The sequence below is a fragment of the Ascaphus truei genome, chromosome 16, assembly GCF_040206685.1.
Source record: "Ascaphus truei isolate aAscTru1 chromosome 16, aAscTru1.hap1, whole genome shotgun sequence".
Classification (NCBI taxonomy): Eukaryota; Metazoa; Chordata; class Amphibia; order Anura; family Ascaphidae; genus Ascaphus; species Ascaphus truei.
The window spans coordinates 33,937,680-33,955,418 of record NC_134498.1 but is presented as its reverse complement, the minus strand read 5'-3'; the positions used below and the strand labels follow the sequence as shown (position 1 = coordinate 33,955,418).

Genomic DNA, 17,739 nt, shown 5'->3' with positions numbered 1-17,739 from the left:
TCTTATCAGTCACTTTATAATGGCTACTTTATACACTTTTGATATCATATAGCTGAGATCTGAGAACGCACACACGCCCACTGCGTCATCACGCCGTGAAGCTGCGCCCGCTCCCGTGCTGCCGCAGTCAAGCCCCCTATGTGATTCAGCACGCCCGCGGAAGAGGCAGGGCTCCCCTGCTAGCCCTCCCACGTGGTATATCCGGCAGCGCGCGAGGCGCCTGGGTCTCATTCACCGCGTGGCCAGCGCGCAAGACACCACGTGACCCGCGAGAGAGAGAGGACATGGCGGAGGCAGACGGTAACACCGGGGGGAGGAGGGCATGTATAATATAACCCCGTGTGTGATATATATAATTATACACGCACACCAGGCCGTGTGTGTATACACAAAACAAAGATAACTGCGACGCTCGGGCAAACATTACACACTTGGCTTAGCAGGGTGCACGTGGAGGGGCCGGGGTCACCGTTCCAGCCGGGGGAGGTGGGGGTATATATTGTGTTGTATAATTAAGCCCCATTACACACGTGGCATACTTTCTAGTTCGGACCACGTGTAGTCCCCAATAAAGAACTTACAAAAGCGCCCAGATCTCCGGGGTTCTGCACTCGTTCCCTTCCCACCTGTCTCTGATTCTGTTATACAGACTGTATTTGTGCAGCCATACATGCATTTCCCAATGAGACTCAAAAGCGCTCCATTACCATGTAGTGCGCGGTACGCAGCACATACGATTGTTACCAGTCCCTGCCTAGATTAGTTTACAATCTCTTTTTTTTGGTGCCTGAGGCACAGGGCGATAAAGGGAATTTCCCATAGTCACCAGAAGCAAATACTGTGAATTATACAACGTTCCTCTGATTCAAACTCCGTATTGTTGCGTATGGCACTGCTCCCTCCATGTCATTGTTATGGATTATAGGTACATATATAGCATAAAATATGTCTTAGTACAGCTTGGAGTATATTGGAGCTTGGATGGAAGTATATTGTCCACTGTCCACCCTCTCTCTATTTGCTCCTCGGTGTCGTTCCTGTTACACTTTGCTGTCAGCCCCCAAGTCACACTGTTGCGTGTCCCCCCCAGTCTCACACTTCTCTCTCTGCAGCTTCAGGGAGAAAGCACAAGAAACGGCGGAGCCGGGTTCTAGGAGAGGAAGATGTGGCGGTGAGTGACCCAGCATGGTCTCTTGCTGGTGGGAGAGTGTTGACATGCATCAACTCTTCTGTCCTCATAGGATTCTTTAGGGGTAGGGGAGTCCCTTGTGGCGGGTGGTCTCTTGGGGTATTGCAATGGACCGTAGTGTCTCCCAAGTGGAAGGGTCTCTCTGTGGTTCCTCAAATATGGGTGGGCCTTTGTGAGGTCTCTCGGGGAGGGGATCACTGGGGGGGGGGGCCTCTGTGGTTCCTTGTAGTAATCTCTCTGCTCTGACACCATGGTGTGTTTTCTCTGCAGGATATTCAGCATGAAGGAGATTTTCTCATTAAACCAGAATCCAGGGTGGCTCAGTTGGATACGTCCCAGTGGCCTCTACTGCTCAAGGTCTGTATCAGTGTGTATACATAGTGCTACTCTGCCCACAGCGGGTCACTAAAATCTATAGGGAATATACCTTGCACTACATATGCTGACCATAGGGGGTCACTAATACCTATAGGGAATACACATTGCATGCTATGTACTAACCACGTAGGGCTTACTTTGACCTATAGAGGATATACCCTGTACAATATATACCTGCAGTACTGACCACAGATGGTCACTGATACCCATAGGGAATACACCCTTTAGTGTACTATTTATTGTATCCTGCTGCTATATTTACTTGGGCGCTGCACTTGTCACATGACTGTTTCTTTGGTAGAATTTCGATAAGCTGAATGTTCGGACGGCTCACTACACCCCACTCCCCTCCGGTTCCAACCCCCTCAAGAGAGACATCGCTGAATATGTAAAGTGAGTGACCCCCATCTGTGTGCTGTGCCCCCACCCTATCATGTTATATATACAGTGCCCCCACTCCTCCCTGTTACACACATCTATCTCTATTTGCCACCCCTCAGCGTGTGCACCGTGCTCCCACCTATGTGGTGCATATATACACACACCGTGCCCCCACACATGTGATGTCTGTTACGCACCATGATGTACGTCTCTACACTCCCGTGTCCTCGCTGCCTATATATCTAACACATTGTGTCCCCTCAGGACTGGATTTATTAACCTGGATAAGCCCGCTAACCCGTCCTCCCACGAGGTGGTGGCGTGGATCAGGCGAATTCTGCGCGTGGAGAAGACTGGTCACAGTGGGACACTGGATCCCAAGGTGACGGGCTGTCTCATTGTCTGCATCGACCGTGCCACGCGTCTTGTCAAGTCCCAGCAAAGCGCCGGTGAGTGACGCGGCTCCCCCTTGTGTATTACTCTGTGCTATGCGGTGACACCTGTGCCATGTGTCACACGCTTGCCCTGAGCTCACATTAACTCGCTGCCGCCCCGTCTGCTCTCTGTCACCTCCAGGCAAAGAGTATGTGGGAATCGTACGGCTACACAGTGCATTGGAAAGCGAACTGCAGCTGTCACGGGTAAGACCCTGCCAACTTGTCACCCGTCCCGTCCCCATGTGACATGATGACACAGTTTATCCATTCTCTGAGCCCCTGGCCTGTCCCTGCAGCTCCCAGGCTCCTTTGTTGGGGTCTGGGGGTCTCTCCCCTCTTCTGGCGGTGGTGACGCTGTGTCTTGCAGTGTCACCGCGTCACGGGGTTGTGTGAGGGCGGGAGATATGGCCAGCGGCGAAGCTGAGGGACACTATCTGATCACATGGAGACTTGTTACTGACCCTCTGTCATTTTGTCCCCGGCTCTCGTGTTGGTGATCACCTTCTCACAATGCACCCTTTTCTCGCAGGCTATGGAGACCCTGACCGGTGCCCTGTTCCAGCGCCCCCCTCTGATTGCAGCCGTGAAGAGACAGCTACGCGTGAGAACAATCTATGAGAGCAAACTGATAGAATACGATCCAGAGCGTCGCCTGGGTGAGTGCTCTCCCTGCTCTCTACCCTCCTCTAACCCCCCCCCCTCCCACGCGTGTCCTGGGTGAGAGCAATCACCCTTGTACCCTGAGCCACATGATGTGACTGAGATGTCACAAACACTCTGTGTGATGATGACTTACATCTATCACCCGATAACTGATGGCTCTGTCCGGGGATCTCAAACCCCCCATCTCCTGCTCCCACTCTGTCCTGGGGTTCTGTGCCCCTCACTCCCATCCTGGGCTCACACCTGTCCTTTGCTCCCACCTCTGTTCCTGCAGGTATATTCTGGGTCAGCTGTGAGGCTGGTACATATATCCGCACTCTGTGTGTCCACATGGGGCTCCTGCTGGGGGTCGGAGGTCAGATGCAGGAGCTGCGCAGGGTGCGGTCCGGTGTCATGGGAGAGAAGGTAACCACACCTCTTCTGTCTCCACTTCCCCACCCAAAGCGTTGAGTTCGGCTCGGGGTCTCTCCCCCAGGCTGGTAATTTGCTTTGGCACAATAATATGCTCACCAGGAAATGAGGGCAGCTTTGCTCTGACACCTGAGGCTGACACTGAAATCCCACCGCAGAGGTGGATAACATCTCTGCTCTGCTGGGCCCTACTCCCTGCACTTTGTCTGCATGTGATGTGTGTGCGTTGTATATGGTGACATTATGCTTCTGTCTCCGCAGGATAACCTTGTCACCATGCACGATGTTCTGGACGCTCAGTGGCAGTATGATAACAATAAAGATGAGAATTATCTGCGCAGAGTTATCTATCCCCTGGAGAAGCTGCTGGTGTCACACAAGAGACTGGTGATGAAGGATAGTGCGGTGAGAGCCCTCTCGGTCCATATACTGGCGTTATCCTTTCTGATCCCCCCGCCCCCCCTTTCCTGCGTGTCAGTCTGCCCACCTCTGTGCACCAGTGTCAGCTTGCCTCTGTGCCCCTTGCAGGTTAACGCCATATGTTACGGTGCAAAGATTATGCTGCCTGGGCTGCTGAGGTATGAGGATGGAATTGAACTGAACCAGGACATTGTTGTTGTAACCACCAAAGGAGAAGCCATCTGTATAGGTGAGATGGGTGGCGGAGTGTGCTCTGCCTGACATTCGTGACATGATGACACAGTTTATCCATTCTCTGAGCCCCTGGCCTGTCCCTGCAGCTCTCATGCTCCTATGTTTGGGGTTTGGGGGTTTTGCCCCTCTGCTGGAGGTGGTGATGCTGTGTCTTACAGTGTCACCTCGTCACAGAGGTGTGAAGGCGGGAGACGTGGCCAGTGGTGAAGCTGAGGGACACTGTCTGATCGCATGGTGGCTGTATACTGAGGGGCAGGGCTGTATACTAGGAGTTGCTGGTCATGCTCATGCTGACTGCCTCTTTCTGCCCCTGCAGGTGTTGCTCTGATGACCACGGCTGTGATCTCCACGTGTGACCACGGCATTGTGGCAAAGATTAAACGGGTCATCATGGAGAGGGACACGTACCCTCGCAAGTGGGGGCTGGGACCTAAGGTGAGGGGTTGGGGCGCGCTGGACTCCCTGTCTGAGCCACATGATGTGTCTTAGATGTCATGAGCACTCTGTGTGATGCTGACTCTTATCTATCACCCGATAACTGATGGCTGTAACAATGGGATTCCTTCCCTGGGGGGGGGGGGGGGGGAAGAGAGAGGTCAGTGACACACCTTGACACCTCTCCCCTTAACCAGGCCAGTCAGAAGAAGATGATGATCCAGAAAGGGTTGCTGGACAAACACGGGAAAGCCAATGAGAGCACGCCAGAAGGCTGGAGACAAGGATACGTGGACTATAGGTACTGGATGATGGGACACATGGATATGTGAAAAATGGGTACAGTGGGAGGGACACATGGCTATATGGACTAGGTACAGTGGGTTGGGCGTATATATATGTAGATTATGGGTCCAGGGGGAGACACGGTCTTGTCAGTTGTTCCTGGGATAAATCTTGACCCTGATCTTTCAGTGCCTCCAAGAAGCCTGGTCCTCCCCCAAAGGCTGATTCCCCAGCGCCCCCTGCAGAGGGTCCCCTCAAGGTAGGTGGTTTGTACCCTCTGTGGTCTTGAGCTTCCATCCCCACACAGGAAGTTATCCCTCGGTCTATAAGCTTAGCGGGAGTCATCCTGCCAGATAAAAGGCTGCATCTGTCCCTGTGCTGCTAACACGCACGGTACCAGCATGCCCCACACACTAAACAATCCCCCCCCCCTTTTTTTTTCCTTGCAGAGGAAACATGACAGTGACACTGACTCGGTAGCACCAGTGATCACCACCCCAAAAAAGATTAAGAAGGAAAAGGTGAGATTTGTGGGTGGGGGGCCTTTTTGCTGTGTTTGTAAGGTGCTTGTACGGGTGTCGCATGTCCTGCTTTGCTAAACGCCATATGATCTTGTTTCCACAGAGGAAGCGCGACAGCGGCAGTGAGAGCGGTGAGGCTGCAGAGAAAAGCAAGAAGAAGAAAAAGAAAGATAAAAGGATCCAGGAAGAAAACGAGTCTGTAGCTGAAACACCTGAGGTGAGCTCTCGCTGGCCTGTCTAAACCAGATGTGGGCAACTCCGGTCCTCAAGGGTCCCCCAAAAGTCATGGTTTCAGGATATCCTGCTTCCGCACAGATGGCCCAGTCTTGGTACTGAGCCATCTGTGCTGAAGCAGTGATATCCTGAAACCCTGACCTGTTGTGGGCAACTCCAGTCCTCAAGGGCCACCATCTAATCTAAACCCAGCTGCCTCATGTTTGTGTAGTCTCTGCCTCCCACCTCCTGGTTTATGTATTAATCTCATGAGATTCTCTTCTCTCTGCAGCCGACAGAAAGTGGGAAGAAGAAGAAGAAAAAGAAGAAAGTGGAAGAGGAAACATCTGATTAGAGAGGGGAGGGAACATGTGATATGTGACATGGGGACAGGGTGCAGGGCACATGCTGACTCGCCGGCTCCCTGCATGGAATGACTCTGGCTAGTCCTGTTTTAAGGGCAGCTCAGGAGTGTCTTGTACACACACGTGTTACTGATGTGTGGAGGTATCGTTTGTTCTCGTGAAGCGAGTAAGACTGTCCAGCCTGAGCTGTCACCCGGGTCAAACAGGAGCCCTGGGGTGATGGTCCTAATGTGTGACTAGACTGTCCTGTGGCAAGTGATGGTCCCATGTGTGGGTCGGTCGTAAGGTGCTCGCTCTTGATTTTGCTCAGGTAAACAATCCTGTAACTTTTTATTTTTCCAATAAAAAGACAATGTCTGTCCGATCTGTCTGGCTTTCTCTGCTCACTGAGTGATTGGGGGGGGGGGGGGGAGGAGGGTGACACTTCCTATTGGGGCTCACTGCTGCTGACCCTCGGGAGCTGGGTTCCCCCCTCAGATCTTGAATGCTGGGGCTCAGATTCTGCTCGGTGTTGGTTCTGGAAGCCGGAGCAGCAGGGTGATTGCTGCGCTGTGTACTTCGAACAGCAGAGGTGCATCGCCTGCAGCTCTGCCTCACACATCCGCTCCATGTAACTGTGTGCTGTAAACATGAGCAAGGCGTGTAAGGCTGCGTCCCCGCTAGCGCTGAGCGGGCGACGATTGCCGCGGTTACTTACATGTATAGATATATGCAAGTCCCCGCTCACGCGATGCGTGCGCTCGTGCACATGCTCGGCACTTACGTAAACAAATTAACTTTCCAGCGCGCTCAATGCCCGTCGCCTCCGCGTGCATGTAAATGACAGGTCACACGGCGCTCATGCTTGGAGCACTCTCAAAGCATAAGCACGCTCAGCGCCAGCGGGGACTCAGCCTTAAAGGTGTGATAGTGAGAACATTCGGGGAAGTGAGGGACAGTCAGTGGTGGTTGCTCTGCAGACACTGCTAGGTGGGTACAGGCTGATATTGGGGAGGGTGAGGAACAGTCAGGTTATGCTGCATGGACACATGCTTCCTTCTGGGTTTGGCAAGGGATGGTTGGGGAGGTAGTTGACTGCAGACACCGCAGGATGGCATATGCTTGTCAGGGTTATGCAGGAGAGAAGGTTACTCTGCAGACAGGTCTTGGGGAGGGTGACTGATAGTTGTGGGGAGATGTTTACTCTGCAGACACCGCTGAATGGGGACCGGCTTCTCGGTTACATGAAGGACAGTTGGGGAGAGAAGGTTACGCTGCAAACTGTCTTAATGGCATAGTCTGGTCTCGGGGGCAGGCACCGCTGAAGGGGCCCAGGTGTCTGTGGGGGAGGTAGTTACCCTGTAGACAGCGCTGGATGGCACACGCCTGTCTCTGACACGGATCTTTTTGTGGAGACATCTGGAATCTGACAAAATGGAGCGTGTACTTGGTTATAGATATATATATATAAAAAAAAATCACAACCATTTGTGACTGGCATGCAGACAGTACTAACATTGTCACACATCCCATTTGCAGCTAATGTCACTGCCTTTGCAGTGGGTTAACCTGGTGTTTCTAGAAGTGTGTATTTATAAATTCGTTCAAATCCCAGTGTCCCTTTCTTGTGATCTTGCCTGTCAGCCTTAAACCAAACACTGTCTGCTTACAGTGAAGGGACAGCATGAGCAAAATAAATATATAGTCACCCGCCCAAGTCTATGTACAGAACGGAGGTGCACAGCAGTGAAGAATCGAGACCGAGAGCTGAAAACTGGCCAACTTGCAAAGAAATTGGCACATCTCAAGCAGGTATATGAACATCTGATGCGGATAGTGCCCACAAGGCACAAAAACACATCAGTGTTCTTTAACCCGCTTGAGATATGCAAAATCCTTTGCAAGTTTGCCGGTTTTCAGCTCTTTTATTCTTCACTGCTGTGTACAGTCGTTCTCTCTCCATCTGCTATATCCTCTGGCAGGAGCACGCCTTGTCTACCATCCATGGGATCCCTGTGAGTACCTCTGCAGTCCCATTTGTTTTTGGACTACATTACCATATGGGGGACTGCTTTATTTGTTCAAGCATAGTGGGGCAACTGGCAAAAGGACTTATTCTTCCCCCCCCCTCACTCCCCCCCCCCCCCCCCCCTCTCAAACTGGTCTCTTCAGTGATAGACACTGCCTGGTTTCCTGATTTTTTTTCCCCCTCCCCACACACATTGATACATTAGATGAATCCAACAAAAGGTACTCTTCGATTGGGGATCCCTTTATTCTATTACATTGATGGACTGTTCTCATTCAAATGGTCTGAGACGGCACAGAGAACTTTATAAAACTGTGCTACATACAATAGGAATTATCCTCTGCAAATCTATGACTTGTAGTTATGGTGTATTTATTCTTTATGCAATATATACAACTTCATGTACTACAGATGAATACTGGCGTGTCATTGCATGTTTGTTTTTTTATTAACTGGTTTTTTTATTAACTGTATTATCGGTGGGATTTTCCTATGCATTATATGTCTATCTATATACACCAATAGTTGCCCAAACACAGGCCTTGTATATATCTACACATCCAGACCTATAATAGATCTGTAGTCACACGCCTATATATTTACACAGACAGACAGCACAGGCGTCTAAAAATATATTTGTTGTACACACACACACACACACACACACAATATATATATATATATATATATATGTTTAGACGCCTGTGCTGTCTGTCTGTAAATATATCTTTAATTGATATATAAATATACGGTATAGATGGGAGCCCTACATACCAGCTCACGTCACACACACACACACACACACACACACACACACACACACACACACACACACACACACACACACACACACACACACACACACACACACACACACACACACACACACACACACACACACACACACACACACACACACACACACACACACACACACACACACACACACACACACACAATATATATATATTTTTAGACGCCTGTGCTGTCTGTCTGTAAATATATCTTTAATTGATATATAAATATACGGTATAGATGGGAGCCCTACATACCAGCGCACGTGCTTCCGGTTCTCGGGAGCTGTTCTTCCGGGTAAGTGTAGTAGAGACCGGAAGTGACACTCAGGTCTGTAAAGATGGCGGTGCAGGCAGTGCATGTGCAGGCGGACGCGTTCCTAGTGTGTGTGACGCACTGCCTGAGCACCGAGAGGGAGGAGGTGATGGGGCTGTGTATAGGAGAGGTAATAATACTGTATATACAGTGTAACACTGAGCAAGCAGAGGGAGGTGGTGATGGGGCTGTGTATAGGAGAGGTAATAATACTGTACATACAGTGTAACACTGAGCAGGGAGAGGGAGGAGGTGATGGGGCTGTGCATAGGAGAGGTAATAATACTGTATATACAGTGTAACACTGAGCAGGCAGAGGGAGGTGGTGATGGGGCTGTGTATAGGAGAGGTAATAATACTGTACATACAGTGTAACACTGAGCAGGGAGAGGGAGGAGGTGATGGGGCTGTGCATAGGAGAGGTAATAATACTGTATATACAGTGTAACACTGAGCAAGCAGAGGGAGGTGGTGATGGGGCTGTGTATAGGAGAGGTAATAATACTGTACATACAGTGTAACACTGAGCAGGGAGAGGGAGGAGGTGATGGGGCTGTGCATAGGAGAGGTAATAATACTGTATATACAGTGTAACACTGAGCAGGCAGAGGGAGGTGGTGATGGGGCTGTGTATAGGAGAGGTAATAATACTGTACATACAGTGTAACACTGAGCAGGGAGAGGGAGGAGGTGATGGGGCTGTGCATAGGACAGGTAATAATACTGTATATACAGTGTAACACTGAGCAGGGGGGTGATGGGGCTGTGTATATGAGAGCTAGCAAAGTTTTACAATGCTGGTAACAAAATGTCACACAGGTGGACACACACAGGGTTGTACATATACACTCTGTAATCATCCTGCGTCGCTCGGATAAGCGGAAGGACCGCGTGGAAATCTCCCCGGAGCAGCTGTCAGCGGCCACAACAGAAGCAGATATATCCTTTTGTGTGTGTAATATATGTATTTTTATTAGTGTATATATTTAAAGAGAGCACACAACCACTCAGTGTAGTATGATTATAGAAATGTTTATTCTTAATCCAACGAGGTAAGTAATGCACGTACATCAGAATAAAGGTAAAACACATAGTACAAAGACTGCCTGTCTGCTGCATGTAGAGGAGGCCACTGCTTAGTGGCACCTCAATGGCGTCAGTCAAGAAGTTTTGACACTCGGGCCAATACAAGAGTGCACAAGTCCTCAACAAAATGTATAAGGTGCACTGGGGAGATTGGGTTCTCCAGATATTTGGGAGCCACAGGACATCAGCCACTATATGCGCACTCCAAAATGTCACTATTGGTATGAGGCAAACCGAATCCTACGTGTTTCCTCCAGCCACTTCATCAGGAAACCCTGCATTTGTGTATTGCTCACAAAGGCTTTGTCCCCGCTGGCGCTGAGCTTGCTCATGCTTGGAGAGCTCTGCAAGCCTGAGCGCGGGTTGTCCTTTAAAATTTCGCAAGCGCTCGCTTGGGGACGATGCAGGGGAAGCTGAGCGCGCTAGAGTATAAAAATGTTGTTTAGCTAAGCGCCGGTGAGCATGTGTGCACGCGCATATGCGTGAGTGGGGACTTGCATATATATTTATATGCAAGTCACCTCGCCAAGCGCCGCTCAGCGCTAGCGGGGACGCAGCCTTAGAGTGAATAGTGCTCTAGTGGCACTTAATGTTCACATACACTTAAAGCTGCAGTTCAGGCAATATCCTGCATGTGTGTTTTTTTTAATAAATCAGTTCTGTAGTAAGACAAAATACTTTTAGCATTTTCTGCTTTGAAAGACCAATTTTCTTGTATTCTATTTTCACAAGCATGCTTGTTCCTATAGCAACGATTTACATTCCCCATATTTAAAGATGTCGCCAAACTTTGCCGATCAATAGACGGAGAACGAATTGACTGGCAGCTATGCAGTTCTTTAGGTAATTCGAGATTGCCCACATAAAACTATTAAAGTTAAAAAAAAAATTAAAAAAAAAAAGACTGAACTGCAGCTTTAATGTATTAACATTTGATATAACTTACATGGTTTTTCCATTTGAGCGCGTTCCTTCCTATACTAGCTGTGCCCGGAATAACAGACGCCGATCTAGGAGATATGAAAGGCTATTAAGTAAACATTACTCTTTGTTCTCACCCCTGCCTGTAACGTCTTGCTGTCTCTTGTCCATTCTTACCCCACCTTACACTCCTGCATCATGCGCTGCTCCTCTTTGCACGCTCTCTTCCCCTCTCTTTACACGTAGGCCGCGCGTATAGTGCCCGCGACGGGTGATGTCACCCGTCGCCGCTAGCTAAAGTTATATTCCGCCGCAGGCGTACTGGCATTTAGATTGGTTCAGGGGCTGTCACATGAGGCGACATCCCTTGAAAAATCAAATGTTGCCCGCTACGTTGCTCAGTCGCGCTTACTATAAGCGCACGCGGCGGCAATGCATTTGTTTTTGGGCGACGTTGCCCGTCGCGTGCACAATACGCGCGGGCTATCTGTGTCTGCTCCTCTCTGTGCACACTACACTCTCTCCTCTCCTACTTATCTCATCTGTCTCATCCTCTCCTTGCTGTCTCTGCTGCCATTAAAATCCCCTCCCCCAGTGACGAAACGGCAAACAGAAAAGCAATAGGGAGGGCACAATGAGCTGCAGGGAGAGGTAGGAGGAGGTATTGGAGGATGAGAAGAGTAGGAGTTGAAAGAGCAGGTGTATAAATCGGGCTTGGGAGGGCAGTGTAGCACTGAAGGTTAAACAGCAGCTTAGAAAGATAGTCTCTTAAATGTGAAAACATTGTCAGCATTTAGAAAGCCAAGTTCTCACAGTTGCAGTGTTGATGATGAAGTGCAGGGTTCAGTTCTTCTTGTATTCAACTCCAATTTGAACTCCACAGACACTTTTAGATGCTACACAGCCAATGTGCAGTCTCATTGGCTGTCCCTTGGTGAGTGATAGGCTGATCAGCCTATCACAGAGGGATGTGCAGAGATCCTTAGAGAATGTTATATCTATCTATATCATTATCCTCATCTTCCACCCTTGTTGATCCACTGCTGGATGAAGGCCTCCCCAATAGTCTCCCAGGTACTGCGGATGCAAACCTCTCCACGTTTCATGGTCTTTTAATGTCCAAACACGCACAACTCATGTAAGCACAGAACCCAAACCCATCACACCATATATATTTGTGTCAAAAAGGAGTGCTACTGAGATTGTGACCAAGTAAGACAACAAAAGACAAAAGCCCCCGAGACACATCCAATATGACACATATAGTTAAAACTGATCTGTTTTTATTTTCAGAAGTGAGGGTCATTTAGTTAAATTCTTTGGCCAAACTCGCAACACACACAGCCCCTGTAAGCTCAGAACCCAAGGCCACCACACCATATATTTGTGTCAAAAAAGAGTGCTACTGCTGTGTTTGTAAATTTCTATTGGTAAACTATTTGGAGATTTGTGACCCTCCTCCCGGGTTCCAAGCTCTCAGCTCACCTTTTAAATGCCAGGTCTTGTTGAGCATCTGTGAATGACCAGTCTGTTAAGACCGTTCTCCCTCCACTAGAGAGGTTAGGGGAGCTGTTTAAGGGCACAATAGGGTTGGGACTTGCACAAGAGGGGATGTATCTAAATGAGCCTCACTTATAAACAGATACGTATTTCATTTGTCATATTGGATGTAGCCCTGAGACTTTTTGTCTTTTGATCTATTAATATCTCTTGGAATGCAGTTGAGTACCATCTTTGTCCAACGATGGTTATTTCTTCTTGTGATGTGTACGACCCACCGCTATTTTAATTTCTTCACCACGGTGATGTCACAGATTTTGAACCCATTCATTCTTTGTCCTGTGTCTTTGGGTAATACCCAGCATGCATCTCTCCAAACTTCTTTGAGTTGGTGAAGCTTCTGAATGGTCTTCACATTTAGTGTCAAGGTCCCACATCCATAAGTGAGCGCGGGCAGAATACAGTGGTCAAAAACGTTCCTCTTGAGGCACAGTGGAAGGTTCCCATGTTAGGCTGAGCTTATACTGTGTGTTAGCGCGTGTGCACGATCCCTTGATGCCGCTCCCAGTGCGCGCATGCGTGGCGGAGCGACCACGTTTTGAAAAGACAAGAAATTTGTCTTTTAAAGAGGCGGCCACGTCACGAGAGCAGTTCAGCCAATCACGGCGAGCCAGCTCTGTGATGTCATGGCCGAGCCCTCTCCCCCCATCGCCTCCTACACTGAGCACCGATCGCTTGTGCTACAGCAGCAAGAGCTCCCACTCTGGCAAGCAAGCGGAGTGTATGAGCTCGCACTCTGGCAAGCAAGCAGAGTATATGAGCTCGCACTCTGGCAAGCAAGTGGAGTGTATGAGCTCGCACTCTGGCAAGCAAGCGGAGTGTATGAGCTCGCACTCTGGCAAGCAAGCGGAGTGTATGAGCTCGCACTCTGGCAAGCAAGCGAAGTGTATGAGCTCGCACTCTGGCAAGTAAGCGGAGTGTGTGAGCTCGCAGTCTGGCAAGCAAGCGGAGTGTATGAGCTCAGCCTAAGATTGTCTTATTTCTTCCAAATGCGCTCCATTTCATCTTCATTGTCCAACTGATTTTGTTCTAAAGGTTCCCATCCACTGTTGTTTGCTGGGCAATGTGGATATACATTCATATACACAAACCTACCCTATATACAAGGTGTGTATGTAATATATAAATATTCCCTCTAGATTATATAATCTCCCGAGCAGGGGCCTCATTACCTCTTTGTATTGGTCCTTGTGTGTTTGTCATTCTGTCTATATAATATGCATAACTCCTGTACCCCCATTGTACCGTGCTGTGGCATATGTTGGCGCTTAACAAATAAAATGTATGTGTGTCATGATGCCGCCTTAACCACCCCACACAGACTGGCCGAGATAACCGGACGGCCTATGCGAGTGGTTGGCTGGTATCACTCCCACCCCCACATCACCGTGTGGCCCTCCCATGTGGGTGAGAGACGGGGAGAGCGATGGGTGGGTGGGTGGGTCTTTAAGGAGAGACCGATTGGGGAGGGAGGAAGGGACCTGGCTGGAGGGATGAGGATGGACGGAGAGGCAGGAGATGGAGGTGATTGGTGGTAGGAGAGAGCATGTGACCGGTCCTGTGATTCCCCCAGATGTGCGGACACAGGCCATGTATCAAATGATGGATGTCGGATTTGTGGGTCTGATCTTCTCCTGCTTCATTGAGGACAAGAACACAAAGGTCAGTGTGACGGGTGCAGGGGGCAGTTGGACGGAAGGTCGCGAAGATGGGTCAGGGTGACGGGGCATTAGGGGGCAGTGTGACTGAGGTTTGCGAGGATGGGTCAGGGTGACGGTGGGTTGCGGAATTAACGGGCAGGGGGTAGTGTGAAGTGGGCGACAGGTGCTATGCTAGAAGTGCAAAGGCCCAAGAAGAGGATCCAGTGGACCAGTTATAAGGGATAGGGATGGTGTGAATAAAGACAAGAGGAAAACAAGTGAATGCAGACGCACTTTATTATCTCTCTTCTCCCTCCTACCCTCTCTCTCCCCCCCCCCTATTCTCAGACGGGTCGTATTCTGTACACCTGTTTCCAGTCCGTTCAGGCACAGAAGAGTTCTGAGTAAGTCGCTGTGTGTTTGTGAGTGTTCGACGCATGACTCTTTCTCCAGTCCCCCCACCCCCACTCGTCACTTTGTCCCTGTCTCAGGTACGAGCGGATCGAGGTCTCTCTGCATGTGGTGCCACATGACACAATCAGGAAGGTTTGTCTGGAGTCGGCGGTGGAACTTCCAAGGATTCTGTGTCAGGAGGAACAGGACGCCTACCGCAGAGTGCACAGGTACAAGGGGGGGAGGGGACCGCAGAGTGCACAGGTACAAGGGGGGGAGGGGTCCACAGGTACAAGGGGGGGAGGGGACCGCAGAGTGCACAGGTACAAGGGGGGGAGGGGTCCACAGGTACAAGGGGGGGAGGGGACCGCAGAGTGCACAGGTACAAGGGGGGAGGGGACCGCAGAGTGCACAGGTACAAGGGGGGGAGGGGACCGCAGAGTGCACAGGTACAAGGGGGGGAGGGGATCGCAGGTACAAGGGGGGGAGGGGACCGCAGGTACAAGGGGGGGAGGGGACCGCAGAGTGCACAGGTACAAGGGGGAGAGGGGTCCACAGGTACAAGGGGGGGAGGGGACCGCAGAGTGCACAGGTACAAAGGGGGGAGGGGACCGCAGAGTGCACAGGTACAAGGGGGGGAGGGGACCGCAGAGTGCACAGGTACAAGGGGGGGAGGGGACCGCAGGTACAAGGGGGGGAGGGCACCGCAGGTACAAGGGGGGGAGGGGACCGCAGAGTGCACAGGTACAAGGGGGGGAGGGGTCCACAGGTACAAGGGGGGGAGGGGTCCACAGGTACAAGGGGGGTAGGGGACCGCAGAGTCCACAGGTACAAGGGGGGGAGGGGTCCACAGGTACAAGGGGGGGAGGGGTCCACAGGTACAAGGGGGGGAGGGGACCGCAGAGTCCACAGGTACAAGGGGGGGAGGGGACCGCAGGGTCCACAGGTACAAGGGGGGAGGGGACCGCAGGGTCCACAGGTACAAGGGGGGGAGGGGACCGCAGGGTCCACAGGTACAAGGGGGGGAGGGGACCGCAGAGTCCACAGGTACAAGGGGGGGAGGGGACCGCAGGGTCCATAGGTACAAGGGGGGGAGGGGACCGCAGAGTCCACAGGTACAAGGGGGGGAGGGGACCGCAGGGTCCACAGGTACAAGGGGGGGAGGGGTCCACAGGTACAAGGGGGGGAGGGGACCGCAGGTACAAGGAGGGGAGGGGACCGCAGGGTCCACAGGTACAAGGGGGGAGGGGACCGCAGGGTCCACAGGGGAGAGGGGAGGACAGCAGAGTCCACTAATGGGTTGGACTGCGGAGTAGCTGTTGTCTCATGATCCTCTGCCTTTATCCCTTAGCCTCGGGCATCTGGATTCTGTCACCAAGATTCACAACGGCTCCGGTGAGAAAATGTTCTGCATAAATATACAGCCTGCTATATACACACTGACTATGTAGAATATACTCTGCTGTATACACACCCACACCGTGACTGCGGAGAATATACCATGCTATATATAGACACTCACACACACATATATATACGCACACACCCCACACACACCGTGTGTGTGTGTGTGTGTGTGTGTGTGTGTGTGTATATATATATATATGTATATATATACACACACACACACACCTCACTCCCCCATGTGTATATATACGCCCCCCCCCCCCCCCGCTGTATATACGCACACCCCACACCCTGCTGTATATACGCACCCCCCACACCCCCTGCTGTATATACACCCCCCCTGCTGAATATATGCACACTCCACACCCCCTGCTGTATATACGCACACCCCACCCCCTGATATATATAAATATACACACACACACACACACTCTGCGGGAATATACTCTATTATATTCATTTTGTGGTCTCCGTGTCGTGCAGTGTTCACAAAGAACTTGTGTGGTCAGATGTCCGCTGTCACCGGGCCGCTGCTGCAGTGGTTAGAGGATCGTCTGCAGCAGAACAGGCAGCGGGCGCAGGAACTGCAGCGGGAGAAGGAGGAGCTTCTGCAGGAGCTCGCCGCCCTGGACTGAGGAGCAATGCCGACCACAGCTCTGTCCACTGGGACTGCGGGCCCACAGCGACCACAGCTGTACACGAACCTAGACTTGCGGGGGTCACATCCCTGTTTAACTGAGGGACATGTGTGGACCCCACAGTGTCATCTACGTGAGACAACACTGCTCCCTTCTTGTGGGACCACACTGCTCCCTTCTTGTGGGACCACACTGCTCCCTTCTTGTGGATCGGGTGGTTCCCACATGACTATGGTGATTGGATGAAACGTGGACAAGCTGAGCAGACAGAGGAGATAAACAGTTCCCTACTAGCGGAGTCACCGCAAACCAGGGGATAAATGGGGGGGGTGAGGTAACCAATGTTCCCACGTCACCCCCCCTCGACATATTGTATGGGGGTACGTACATGTAATAATGGAACCGCTTGTCATATAACTGACCTCCGTGAATTAAGCAAACAAATTGGTATCATTGTCACTCCGTGTACCACAGGTCTTCTGTCACTGTCACCCTGGGGGGGAGGAACGGGCTCCATGTCCTATAGCTCCCCTCTGTCTTACTGTGTCACCTTGCAGGGGCGGGGGGGATAGATTCCATGTCCCATAGCTCCTTTCTGTCTGTCCCCCTGCGATGGGGATTGTGACAGGTGTCGTGTGACTGGGGTGTTCTTGTTGAGATAATTAAATGAGTTAGCCGGATACTACTGAACGTGCTGTGTGTCCGGCTGCCTGTCCACAGGGATCGACACTACACCTCCCAGAATGCACTGCAGTCGCATTATCGGGCAGCCAGGAAAATCTGGGATCATAAGTCACCGGCGCCATATATTTCATATCTGATGAAGCCATCACACCGTGTATCACCCCGTGTATTACACCGTAGCCAGTCAAGCCCTCAGGAGATATATATATATAGAGAGATATAGATATATAGGGGATCAATTTTGCTTACACTTTTTTCTAAAGTAACATCCTTTATTCAATGTAAAAAAAAATATCTACAAACAGAACAGGGAACAATGGGGGCATTTTTATTGACTCTATTGAGCAGCAAAAAATGTGG

General features: G+C 50.8%; 3 protein-coding genes and 3 non-coding genes across 8 annotated transcripts; 5 read left to right on the top strand and 1 right to left on the bottom strand.

Annotated features, from left to right (window-relative positions):
* The first annotated feature begins 146 nt into the window (after positions 1 to 146).
* Positions 147 to 6,294, top strand: DKC1 (dyskerin pseudouridine synthase 1). Its single transcript, XM_075573099.1, has 16 exons — positions 147 to 300; positions 1,113 to 1,171; positions 1,460 to 1,546; positions 1,869 to 1,960; positions 2,213 to 2,397; positions 2,525 to 2,589; positions 2,915 to 3,041; positions 3,323 to 3,453; positions 3,721 to 3,864; positions 3,988 to 4,108; positions 4,430 to 4,548; positions 4,746 to 4,849; positions 5,023 to 5,092; positions 5,283 to 5,354; positions 5,458 to 5,571; positions 5,860 to 6,294. The coding sequence occupies exons 1-16, from the start codon at positions 285 to 287 to the stop codon at positions 5,920 to 5,922; spliced, it is 1,569 nt and encodes a 522-aa protein (XP_075429214.1). The 5' UTR covers positions 147 to 284; the 3' UTR covers positions 5,923 to 6,294.
* Positions 2,628 to 2,827, top strand: LOC142467725 (small nucleolar RNA SNORD17). The gene has a single exon (XR_012788498.1). It is a non-coding gene; the product is annotated as a small nucleolar RNA SNORD17 (small nucleolar RNA).
* Positions 3,130 to 3,206, top strand: LOC142467721 (small nucleolar RNA SNORD83). The gene has a single exon (XR_012788494.1). It is a non-coding gene; the product is annotated as a small nucleolar RNA SNORD83 (small nucleolar RNA).
* LOC142467730 (small nucleolar RNA SNORD83) lies at positions 4,584 to 4,660 on the top strand. Its single transcript, XR_012788502.1, has one exon. It is a non-coding gene; the product is annotated as a small nucleolar RNA SNORD83 (small nucleolar RNA).
* On the bottom strand, positions 6,233 to 9,081 carry CMC4 (C-X9-C motif containing 4). Its single transcript, XM_075573104.1, has 3 exons — positions 8,993 to 9,081; positions 7,270 to 7,337; positions 6,233 to 6,553 (listed from the first exon to the last, which is right to left on the bottom strand). Exons 2-3 carry the CDS (start codon positions 7,328 to 7,330, stop codon positions 6,360 to 6,362), a joined length of 255 nt encoding a protein of 84 aa, XP_075429219.1. The 5' UTR covers positions 7,331 to 7,337; positions 8,993 to 9,081; the 3' UTR covers positions 6,233 to 6,359.
* On the top strand, positions 9,054 to 17,154 carry BRCC3 (BRCA1/BRCA2-containing complex subunit 3). Of its 3 annotated transcripts, XM_075573101.1 has the most exons (9): positions 9,054 to 9,156; positions 9,449 to 9,472; positions 9,870 to 9,990; positions 13,938 to 14,024; positions 14,191 to 14,279; positions 14,606 to 14,661; positions 14,749 to 14,880; positions 16,002 to 16,045; positions 16,541 to 17,154. In XM_075573101.1, the coding sequence occupies exons 1-9, from the start codon at positions 9,076 to 9,078 to the stop codon at positions 16,690 to 16,692; spliced, it is 786 nt and encodes a 261-aa protein (XP_075429216.1). In that variant the 5' UTR covers positions 9,054 to 9,075; the 3' UTR covers positions 16,693 to 17,154. The 3 variants fall into 3 exon arrangements, with proteins under 3 accessions (XP_075429216.1, XP_075429215.1, XP_075429217.1); XM_075573100.1 differs by lacking the exon at positions 9,449 to 9,472 and having other exon boundaries at positions 9,054 to 9,180; XM_075573102.1 differs by lacking the exons at positions 9,054 to 9,156; positions 9,449 to 9,472 and adding an exon at positions 9,573 to 9,618.
* The last annotated feature ends 585 nt before the right edge of the window (positions 17,155 to 17,739 follow it).